General features: G+C 38.1%; 1 protein-coding gene across 11 annotated transcripts in view; it reads left to right on the top strand.

The window, feature by feature from the left end:
* The window catches only part of CATSPERD (cation channel sperm associated auxiliary subunit delta), a 146,558-nt gene that overhangs the window by 9,640 nt on the left and 124,839 nt on the right, over window positions 1–12,079 (top strand). For 8 of the 11 annotated variants that reach the window (XM_056822502.1, XM_056822500.1, XM_056822501.1 and 5 more), the window contains exons 2-3: window positions 7,727–7,781; window positions 10,215–10,291. In XM_056822502.1, the coding sequence (XP_056678480.1) occupies window positions 7,727–7,781; window positions 10,215–10,291 (132 nt within the window). The remainder of the gene's footprint in view (window positions 1–7,726; window positions 7,782–10,214; window positions 10,292–12,079) is intronic. The other 3 variants (XM_056822505.1, XM_056822498.1, XM_056822497.1) reach the window with 1 other exon arrangement.

Genomic DNA, 12,079 nt, shown 5'->3' on the forward strand with positions numbered 1-12,079 from the left:
TTGATAAGGGAGGTAGAGTAGATTATTTAGCAGTAGTGAGGGCCCAGTTGAGGGAGGTTGTATAAGAAATTTGTGGTGGACCCAGTCAGAATGGTTGCATGATTTTCTCCACCTTTGTTCAACAACATGTATGTAGGAAGGAAGTAATGGAAGTGATCCAAGGCTGGGTGTAATCAACAGTATGATAAGGGAACTAGTGTTTCAAGAGAGAACAGTATACAATTGAACTGGTTCATCAAGAGTCAAGATGGGGAGAAGAGGAGAAAATGACTAGTGTAGGCAGATGGCCTGGGAGAGAATTAAAGGGCCAAGGGATTGAAGGATATTATGCAGTTGAAGAATAGAGCTATAAAAAAGAAGGCAGATGGAGAGGTGAAGAGTCAATAATAATGTCAGAATTCTCCAAAATGGTGGTGGCACATTTGTAGATGACAAAATCAAGGATCTGGTCATTTTTGTGGGACTGAGGTAGGGTGGGAGGTGAGTAGGTTGAGGAATGGGAGTAGTTAGGGTTTTTGAGGGAGAATTAATATATACACTGGAGTCCCCTAGTAGGAGGGCAGGAGTTGAGGAAGAAGAAAAAAAATAGCTCCTAGGATTTTGATTAGATATGAATAGCATGAACCTCAGAGGAAAAATTGTTACTGAGTGATGGAAGAAAGGGAAGAACTTGAAAGTGGGAATGGGAAGCAACAAGTATTTCAACTCACCCACCTTGATCAGTAAGCTGAAGAGAATGAGTGAAAGTGTAACCAGTACTGGAAAGAATAGCCAGGGAGGCTGTGTTGACAGGGTGAAGTGGGGTTTCAGTAAGAGCTATTGGAGGGAAGGAATGGGAGAATAGATTTAAGATGAAGGTAAATTTGTTGCCTATGTAACAGGACCCAGTGGAAGAGTGGAGTAATGATGTAACTGCTTTTAGAGGATTGGGAGTAGGGGGGATATCAATGAGAAATTTTATGGTAGGGAGTGAGGAATGGTGATTTATAGGAGTTTCAGAGTCATTGGGATATGAAAGATATGACCAGGTGTGGGAATGTTCATGATTGAGTGGATGATATCATACCTTAGGACACTTCTCCTTTTAGCCACCTTGTGGCTATGATAGAGATTTACTAGGGAGTCCCATACTCTAGCAGTGATGATCTGGGAACTCTTGGGAGTCCCAGAGATTGTCCTAAAGTCAAAATTATTTTCATAAAAATGAGACATTTTAATTTCTAATATGGTAAATGCTGATGTCACAAATGCAAATTCTTTGGAGTCCTCAGTGACTTTTAAGAGTTTTTATTTTAAATTTTATTTAATTTAGAATGTTTTTCTATGGTTGCATGATTCATGTTCTTTCCCTTCCCTCCCTCCAACCCCATTCCCTAGACCAATGCAAAATTCCACTGGGTTTTACATGTGTTCTTGATCAAGACCCATTTCCATATTATTGATATTTGCACTAGGGTGAACATTTAGAGTCTATATCTCTAATAATTTCCCCATCAATCCATGTGATCAAGCAGTTATTTTTCTTCTGTGTTTAAAAGAGTTTTTAAAAAGGTCTTTAAACCAAAAAGTTCAAGAGCCCACAGTGCCAGCTGGCAATGAGTGGCAAGGTCCATATCCTCAATGATTGCCAGTCAGCTGCTTTCTATTCCTGGCTTCCACTTCTCTTGTGGAGTAATACTAACTTCTTGTCAAGAAGTGTGTAAATTAAAGAATTCTATCTACCTCTAGAGAAAGAAGTATTTGGAGTCAGAATGCAGATGAAAGTGGATAATTTTTCAATTGTTTATTTGGGTTTTGGTTTTATAAAATTACTCACAAAAATGGACAATATGGAAATATGTTTTACATGATAATACATGTATAACATAGATCAAATCACCTACCAGCAATTGGAGGGGAAAGGAAAGGGAGGGCATGAGGAGAAGAGTTCAATCATATAAATTAGGAAAACTCATGTGAAATTTATTTTTTTGGAAATTTATTTCCAAGGAAATTTATTACATGTAATTGGTAAATATATACATACATATATATGTATATATATATATATATATTAAAAAGCATATAAATTTGTGGATCAATTCAAACAAAATGATCTCTGAGCCCAACCCATCCAGCCAAACCCATCAGTGTCTGAGGAGTATTAGTTATCTGACTTTGGCATTAAACTCATTTTTTTTTTAAACCCTTACCTTCCGTCTTGGAGTCAATACTGTGTATTGGCTCCAAGGCAGAAGAGTGGTAAGGGCTAGGCAATGGGGGTCAAGTGACTTGCCCAGGGTCACACAGCTAGGAAGTGGCTGAGGCCGGATTTGAACCTAGGACCTCCCGTCTCTAGGCCTGGTTCTCAATCCACTGAGTTCCCCAGCTGCCCCCATTAAACTCATTTTTATCCAGGACCTTGGATCCTGCATGGAGCCTTTATTCTTATTAGTGTGGTCCATCTTATTGTGAGAACTAGTTCGCTTAACCTGACATGGGCATTGTACCCCCAGAAGCTCAGGCAAACTATTATCAGTGAAATTCCTTTGCTTCCTTACATCCTGGTGACTCCTAGCCTAAAACACCTAATGACCCCTATAGGATCCTGAGATGATTGTCGTCCTTTGGTCCTCCTTAGATTTAAGATGGACAGAGAGATGCACCTCCAGGCTACACCTCTGTTCTATCAGACTGTATCTCAGACATCTGTCTGTTCCCTAAAACTAAAGAATCTTTTATAAGGGTCATTCCCTATGTCTACAGGCAGTCCCCAGTCAATTAACCAAACCCCTAACTGAACGCCTGAGGGTTTACCACTCTAGAGTCATGTCCATACCATGACACAGCATCTGTTGTAAAGAGTATATAATCCCCAGAGCTGATGTTGTTTGGGGGACAGCTTTTCCATCCATGCTGTCCTCCCAAGGAGCAGCCTTCCATCTTGCTGTTCCACCTGTACTATCCTCCTAGCCATTCTCAACATTACTCTCTAAATTAATAAATTTCTCTTTTTATTTTTAAACTAAGTTTTGGAGTCTTGCATTCTTGCAAAAGGTATCCTTCCTGAACCCCAGGAGTATACCTCTTCACCCCCCCCCCCCAACAAACCCATTATGCAGAATCTAGCTTGCTGTCAATCTCAGACCATATTTCACAGTAAATTGAAAGCATGATTACTTCCTGGAAGGGTGTGTTGTTTGACTGCCATATATATCAGTTTCCTATTTCTGTGTTTCCCCAGACCAAAACTCCTCTAACTGTACTAGATATGTTTTCTTTTCTAATGGCACAGAAGTGCTTTGAGACACTTATCTAAGGACTATTTCTCTCTGTATTTGTGTGACCTGAACTGTGGCTCTTTCCATAAGGAACTAAGGACTCAAGAGTCTAGGAACTTGTGAGAAATAATTTGACCCCCTATCCTATTTGGTAGACTCCTGCACATCCTAAATCAAGTATTTTACTGCTATGCTAATTCCCAATTAGTATTATCCAGTTTAGTGTGATTCCATAGGGGTAGAGATGACTTCTTTTGCATTAACAGACATTAATTTACATTTACTCTATTAAAGATAATCAACTAACCTTATTACATAGCAAAATTAAGAGTAATTAGATAGAATAGGTTAAATAGATTCTTATATTAGATTTTAAATTTATAGAGTCTTTTCTATATTAAATTTTAAATTTAAATTTTAAACTTGTCATACCAAAAAAAAAAAAAGCCCTAAATGAGGATCTCTGCCTATGTGGCCTGATTAGTAAGTGTCTCCATGGACAAAGAACTCTGGACCGCCACCTTGGGTCATCTGAGTACTTCTTGATAAAGATTTTCTAATGGGGGAGAAAGTCCCTATAAAACATCCCCTAATTATTTCGGGAGCCAGTGCCCAGCATTTGGGTAGGATTCTGACTGCCTTGTACTTAACATGGTAGAACAATTGTAAGCCAGCAACTGAGAGGAGATCTAACAATCAGTTACCCTGAATTTACTGGCCCTTTACTCTGTGAACCCCAATGTGATCATGAGACCATCAGCGAGATTTTGTATTTTGTTCTGTACCCTCTGAATTGTCTGGGCCTTAAGGGATATAAAACTTGTACTCTAGAACATGGAGGCTATGTAATAAGGTTAGTTGATTATCTTTAATAGACTAAATGTAAATTAATGTCTGTTAATGCAAAAGAAGTCATCTCTACCCCTATGGAATCACACTAAACTGGATAATACTAATTGGGAATTAGCATAGCAGTAAAATACTTGATTTAGGATGTGCAGGAGTCTACCAAATAGGATAGGGGGTCAAAGATTGATATATATTAATTTAAGGTCGCCAAGGAATTCAGCTATGTAATTCCTAAATGAAACTCAAGTCAGCAATCAACCTTTTATGGAGTTTTTAATTACAAACAGGAGGAAGAAAGGTATGAGAGGGGGGGGGGTGGAGAGAAGGGAATAGGGCTTAAATACCCCCTCTGTTTAGGCTGGGCCAAAAGGCCCAAGCCCTTAGATAGCTGAGGCAAAGAAAAGAGATCAGTCCCTATCACTCACGTGACCAAAATGGAGAAACAGTCTCAAGGGCCTCCACCTCCAGCTTCCTTCAGAGCAAGCTTCTCAGAGCACAACCTCTCAGAGCAAAACCTCTCCAACCACCTTCCAGTCCTCAGACCCCGCTATCTTTAAGGAAACCATCTAAGTTCCCTCCCCTCAGTTTTCACATCTACCAATCACTGTCCATGTCTTCCCTGTGCCAATGGTGGCTCTAGCTTAACCCAGGACCGCCCAGAGGTCTGCCCCTTTGCACATGTCTGTTGAAGGTCATATTCTCAAATAATTAAATTTTGATCTATGCTGCAGCCCTTCCTAAATCCTGTTAGGACTGAGTAGGGTGGAGATTGTAAGTTCCAAGACCTGGTTCTGTCATTCCAAGTATCTCTATTGTATCAATTCTAAAATCAATCATGACTCAAAGAACTTCCTGTTCTATGCTTAAGCATAGGTCAAAGCCCTTTCCATTGTTTAGCAAAAGGTTTCTGTCCTAAAGTAGTCTTAGGTAGGGAGGAGAAGGACCCTCCCTACCTAATGTTGGTAATGGGGAAATTTCCAACATTCATAAGTCTAATAAATTTTAAGGTTTACAACATTACTTATGTATGATAAGTAAATTTATTGCTAAACTTAATTGCTATTTTTTTTACCTAATTAAAATAATTTTCTTCATTGAATTTTGGCTGTTTTGCCACACTTCCCTTGATTTCACTTAGAGGCCATTTCAACAAAAACCTTTCCATGGAAATTTGTTTCTTCCTCCCTTTCAGAACGTTTTGATAATGTGTGAAACAAGTGTCTGTTGCAACTTTTTCTGGGTGTGCCTTTTAAAGAAACTGTTTAATTTTTCCCCAAATCCTCAACATTTCCTTAATCTCCCTTGTAATGATTACCTCATGCACCTTGGGCTCCTCCCGAGGAAGCCTGAGACTTAAAGCAAAAATCCTATAGTGACTGCTTGTACCTCAATTGCTCGCTCGTGTATCAAGGTACCACTGCACCTTGCTAAGTGGGCTTATCTAAGAGAGTCCTCTTCTCTCTCCCTCCTCCATTCTAGGGGGAAATGAGTTGCTCTGGCATGGATTAATCTCTCCATTCTATGTTCTTTATTCTTCCATTCTGGCTGTTTGAAAAGGGCAACAAGAGATTGGAGACCATTATTCCTTACTTTTATTTCTAAGCTTTTTATATGATAAAAATGTTTTCCAGTGTAAAATGGAGCCATTTGCTATATTTTACTTATTACATAGGTCTAGAGATATGAGAGGTGTTGCTTCCCCCTTTCAATTGAGCTGAGCTGGCAAAAAAGGGATATGGGGGTTGCTGACTTTGCATGCCTGATAAAGAATGAAAGAATAAAGTACTACTAGTAAAATGCACTCGCATGCCACCATGAGCTCACGTAAGCCCCAAAGTTAGTGGGTAACCATTTTCTTTCTCTTGGAGGCATCATAAGTATAATTAGAAAGAAAAAAGATCTGCCTTCATGAAGGGGATGGAGTGAATTTCCCAGACATTCACAGTCAGACTCCCTCTGTATTCCACCTTGGAATGTTGGTGAATAAGCCATGCTAAACTGTTCATTACTCCTGAGCCTGGAGTGAAAGAAAATCTGGGGGCAATGGGATTGTTGTTCAGTAGTGTCAGATTCTTTGCGACCCCTTCTGGGGTTTTCTTGGCAGTTACTGGAATGGTTTGCCATTTCTTTCTCCAGCTCAATTTGCAGATGAGGAAACTGAGGCAAACAGTGTTAAATGATTTGCACAGTTAGTGTCTGAAACTGCATTTGAACTCAGGTCTTCTTCACTCTAAGCATGGCATCTATCTACTATGCCAACTATCTGCCCCAAATAAAGGGATTAACTAATCATAGTACCAATCACTGGGCCAAATATCTAGGAGGAAAGTAGTTTAGTCTTGTAAGTGGCCCTGCATTCAAGACAGGAAAATGCAAAAAACAAATCCTCAATCCTGTTTTTTCCAGGGACCCTGATCCTGAGAAAAAGTGAGATTCTCTTAGGCTTAGGGGCAGACATATATAAGGTATACAAACAAGAACTTTGACTCCAAGGCTGGAGCTAAGGGAAAGGTGCTGGATTTGATATCAGAGGACTTGAGCTCAGATTCTGTATCTGCCACTTATCCTACTATATAACCTTAGACACTTCACTTAATTTCTCTAAATAAATGAATTTAGATCAAATCATTGCCAAAGTTACTTCCAGGTCTAAAACTGTTTAGATTATTTGGAAATTGAAAATGAGAATTTTTGAAAATTCATCATTAACTCTATGTAATTTGTATGCCAAGATTAGATAGAGTTTTGGACACACTTCTTCAGTTTCCTTCTCTATAATATGGGGATAATAATAGCAGCCACCTCCCCAGGGTTGTGGTGAGGTTAAAATGAGATAATGTTTGTAAAGGTCTTTGCTTTAAATTTATTACATTTAAGTAAATAAATAAATAAATAAAAATTTAAAAATAAATATATAATTGTATATAATATATACATAATAAAATAAAAATTAAAAATTTAAATTTAAATACTCCATAAACACTAGTTGTAATTATGAGCTATTATTACTCAAATGAATTCTTGAATGGTCTGTACCTCAGTCGGACTTGATGCAAGAAAGATCAGACCAAGATTCTAGGTCTAGGATATCATAGAAGGAGAGAGATATTTGGAGAACAAAGTCACCTTGTTTGAAACTATAGAAAGAAAGTTCCATCACCCAGTAGCAATGAGAACACTATTTTCTGTCTGGAGGACACCCCATTTCTTCAGGGTTCCAGATTCTCAGTAGGCCGTTTTACTTTTCTCTTTATCTCCAGGGCTTAGTATGGTAGGGAGGCATCTGATAGATGCCAAAGGCCTGTGGCTTGATGACTTGTTTTAATATGGATATGGAAGGAGAATCATCATGAAGACTAAGAGATGTGATCAATGACACATGTAAAACCCAGTTGAATTGCTCGTTGGCTATGGAAAGGGGGGGGGATGGGAGGGAAAGCACATGAATCATGTAACCATGGGAAAATATTCTAAATTAATTAATTAAAAAGGTTTTGTTTTTTTTTAAGTGAAGACTAAGATGTTAATATTATATGGATTAGGCAGGTACTGTTCATCCTGGGACTTAAGTGACCATTAAGGAACATTGGGTTTTTTTTTTTCCCCTTTTGTCACAGGGAGTATACGGTGAGGACTGGAAAGATTCATTATGTTGAAATTGGCGGACATGAGGTAAGTTCATTTAGCATTTCTCATGGACTTTTCTTTGACCTTATGTTGCTTGTGTTAGCATAACTATAATAGGATGATGATGAAAATAATAATAATGATAATGTTTTATGTTTGCATTGCATCTCATGGTCTCTGTTAGGCAGGATGGGCCTTCCTATTTTATGCATGAGGAAACTGCAACTCAAGATGACATTTGCCCAGAGACACTTCATAGACTAGATGATAGACAGGATTTTAGACTGGAGTCCATGGCTCTTTCCAAGTACATCATTTGATATTAGGTTAAAGGAAGGAAAGAAAGAAACAAGCATTTATGTAATAGGTACTATGTGCCAAGCACTTTACAAATAGGATCTCATTGGATCCTCACAACAGTCCTGGTGGGGAGATTGCTCCCATTATCCCCATGTTCTAGTTGAGGAAACTGAGGAAGACAGAAGTTAAGTGACTTGCTCAGGGTCACACAGCTAGTAAGCGTCTGAGGCCACATTTGAACTCAGGTCTTCCTAACTACATATCTAATGCTCTCTCCATACCACCACCTAGTTGCCCTGAGTTAAAGAACTGTACTTTGCATGTAGTACACACCTTTACACTTGCTTGAATTGAGTTGAATTATACCATAGCCAGACAGAAAAAAATTTCAATTTATTCATAAGAAAATGAAAAAAAAAGTTCCATTTTGCACAATAGAGACTTCTTAAAATTTGGATTTTTTTTTTGGTAAAGTGAAATACATTGACTTGAATTTTAATTTGTCAAAGATTTTTTTAATAAGGAAAAATTTGGGAAGTTTTAATAGTCTTTGATCTTATGGGGGTTGGGAATCAATAGTATGATCTGGAAGCAAGAACAGTACCTCTTAGGCTGCATCAAGAGAAGCACAGGAAATTATATTCTCAGAATCCTCTGTCCATGCCAGACCACAGCTGGAATATCCTATTTAGTGCACTGTTATTCTAGGATGGATAGTGACAAGCTGAGGAAGCCTGATGTGGTGGCCTCAAAGCCTGCCCTTAATAATTACTGGCTGTGTAATCCTGGGCAAGGCATTGACTCTCTTAGGATTCTGGGAAACTCTCTAAGAGTCTGAATTGTAAAGAAGGTACTGACCTGCATTTAGATTATTTAGATTTTTTATTTAGATATTTAGATAAATTTAGATTAAGGGTTAGAGTTTCCTTACTTGGGACTTCTGCTAATGCACAGGTCCAGTCCTTGACCCCATTGACAAACTAAAGGGCAACCAGGAAAGTAAGAAGACTTGAACCCCCATAATTTGAGAATCACTTGAAGGAATGAGGAAAATTTAATCTGAAGAAGAGGAGCCCAGTGGTGGAAACATAACTTCAAATTAAGGACATTCATGTGAAAGAAGAATAAGAATTTGCTCATCTTGGTTCCAAAGCACAAAAGCAGGAGCCATGGGTAGAAGTTATAGGGGGGTAGATTTCATCTTGAAATTTAAAAAATCCACAATTTCCTAGCAATTAGAACTATCCCAAATCCTGTAATTTCATGATTCTGGAAAGTGGGGTGGGCAACCTTGAGTGGCAGCAGATTCCTTTTCTCTAGAGATTTTCAAGAAAGGTCAGATGACCACATGTGAAGGCTCTTGTTTTAGAGGGAATGCCTGTACAGGTGCTAATTCTACCAGACCACCTCTCTGGACTACCAGACTTTTGCAAGTTATTTGCATTTTGGTCTCTTTGTCAAAGCATTTAAAATCTACTGCAAATTATTTTTCTAAGGATGTACTGTATAAGCATGGGGTTGAATCTTAAGTAATCTATTTAAAGTATTATATCTGACAGGATTACACATGTAAAATCTATATTATATATTCTACTCTCTCAGGGAGGGGTTGGTGAGAGGGAGACTGGAAGGGAAGGAGAGAGTTTGGGACTCGAAACTTAAAAAAAAAAGAATGCTAAAAAATTATTTTTCTATGAAATTGGGGAAAAATTATTTTTTTTTAAATGCCTTCTCCCAATAAAAACAAAATATTACATCTACAAGTGCTGTGAGATATGGGAGTTGGACCCTTAACCTCTCAGGGCCTTTAGGCAAAGCTTTAAAATGATGAATTATAGGCAAATTGCTGCCAAGGGGTTTGGGGAAAATGAATGATTTACCATAGAAATATTACTAATAAATAATACAACTCAACATTAATTTACCTCGAGGCTGAGGTATAAACTTAAATAAATCAATAAATCTTTGAACTGTGTTTCTAAGTTCTAAAATGCAAGAAAAGACATAACATTTAAAGAAATCCTTTGGTAAATCTAGCTTGTATATTGAACAATCACCTTCTGGTTTATGTTAGACTTTTCATATCAATTTTTAATTTCATTATTGTGGGTATAGTTATACAAGAGAATTGTTTTGTTCAAGTTGATTGACAATATGATTTCATTGTTATCTCCCTAGAATCTGCTATATTATGCATATGATAAACCAATAATTCTAGTCCATCCATGTCATTCCCACATTGCTTTGTTTTTAGGGTAAGAAACCATTATACAGCAATACTTTTGGAGGGATTAAAATGTTGCCATTGGGGGGCAGCTGGGTTGCTGGGGTGGGGGGGATCTGGGTAGCTTAGTGAATTGAGAGCGAGGCCTAGAGAAGAGAGGTCCTGGGTTTAAATCTGGCCTCAGATACTTCCCAGCGGGGTGACCCTGATAACCCCCATTGCCTAACCCTTACTACTCTTCTGCATTAGAACCAATACACAGTATTGATTCCAAAATGGAAGGTAAGGGTTTAAAAAAAAGTCGCCTTTAAACAAAATACTTAAAGGTATTAGTAAACATAAGTGTGACATATACATGTGTGGCATATAAATATTGATAATGTGGTAACCCTAACCCTAACCCTAAATTTTTTTTTTTTAGAATCTTGGATCTTATATACCATCACCTCCATAAAATGCTGCACAGGGGGTTAAATTAGCTCAATGTGCATTGAAACTGACCACTAGGTAGTGCTCTACTTGAGCTACCAATCCTGAGCAGTCTCTTAAAGAAACAAAAATCAAGCATCAACGTCCTCATTAGCCCCTGACCTGGACTCAAGACTGCAAATGGGTGGGCTTTCCCTAGCTATCCTACAATAGTTCTATTGCTTTTCTTTGAGTTCAAAAGTGTTTTTTAACCCCTTGACCTGAGTTTAGCTGAAGAGAGGAAATATTTATTTAATGTGAAATTATGAAATTTTCTATTTATAATCTCAACTCACTTGCTAAAGCCTTTTTGCTTGTGCATATTTTTTTTTTGAAAATTTTATTTAGTCAATTTAGAGCATTACTCTGTGGTTACAAGAATCATATTCTTTCCCTCCCTCTCCTTCCCCCAACCCCTGCCCATAGCCAACAAGCAATTCCTCTGGGTATTACGTGTCCTTGATCAGAACCTATTTCCATGTTGTTGATGTTTGCACTAGGATGTTCATTTAGGATCTACATCCCCAGCCATATCCCCTCAATCCATGTATTCAAGCAGTTGTTTTTCTTCTGTGTTTCTTCTCCCACAGTTTTTCCTCTGGATGGGAATAGTGTTCTTTCTCTTCCCTCTGAGTGGTTCAGGATTACTGCATTGCCACTAATGGAGAAGTCCATTACATTTGATTGTACCACAGTGTATCAGTCTCTGTGTACAATGTTCTCCTGGTTCTGCACCTTTCGCTCTGCATCAATTCCTGGAGGTCATTCCAGTTCACATGGAATTCCTCCAGTTTGCTATTCCTTTGAGCACAATAGTAGTCCATCACCAACATATACCACCAATTTGTTCAGCCATTCCCCAATTGAAGGGCATCTCCTCATTTTCCAATTTTTTGCCACCACAAAGAGCGTAGCTATGAATATTCTTGTACAGGTCTTTTTCCCTATTATCTCTTTGGGATACAAACCCAGCAGTGCTCTGGCTGGATCAAAGGGCAGGCAGTCTCTTAGTGCCCTTTGGGCATAGTTCCAATTCTTGTGCATATATTTTAACATGTAGTTAACAGAGTCAACTCTACGTTAGACTGATTCATGATTTGTTTTGTACAGCTTTTAAACATATTGCAGTATCAGCTTAGAATAGCTGGTTTCCTTTGGTATCTAAGGACATTGGTTGCTGCAAAGTTCTTTGGGATCTTTCCATTGTTCTTTTTGTCTCATGTGAATAGCAATGCTTTAACAAGTACATATGTCTTCTTTATTCTCTGTAGCCAGTGTGTATGTGTATAATATATTTATTTATTTATATATATTTTCACAAGAATATATATCTTTCTTTTTTTATGTAATC

The sequence above is a fragment of the Monodelphis domestica genome, chromosome 3 (genome assembly GCF_027887165.1).
Source record: "Monodelphis domestica isolate mMonDom1 chromosome 3, mMonDom1.pri, whole genome shotgun sequence".
NCBI classification, from domain to species: Eukaryota; Metazoa; Chordata; class Mammalia; order Didelphimorphia; family Didelphidae; genus Monodelphis; species Monodelphis domestica.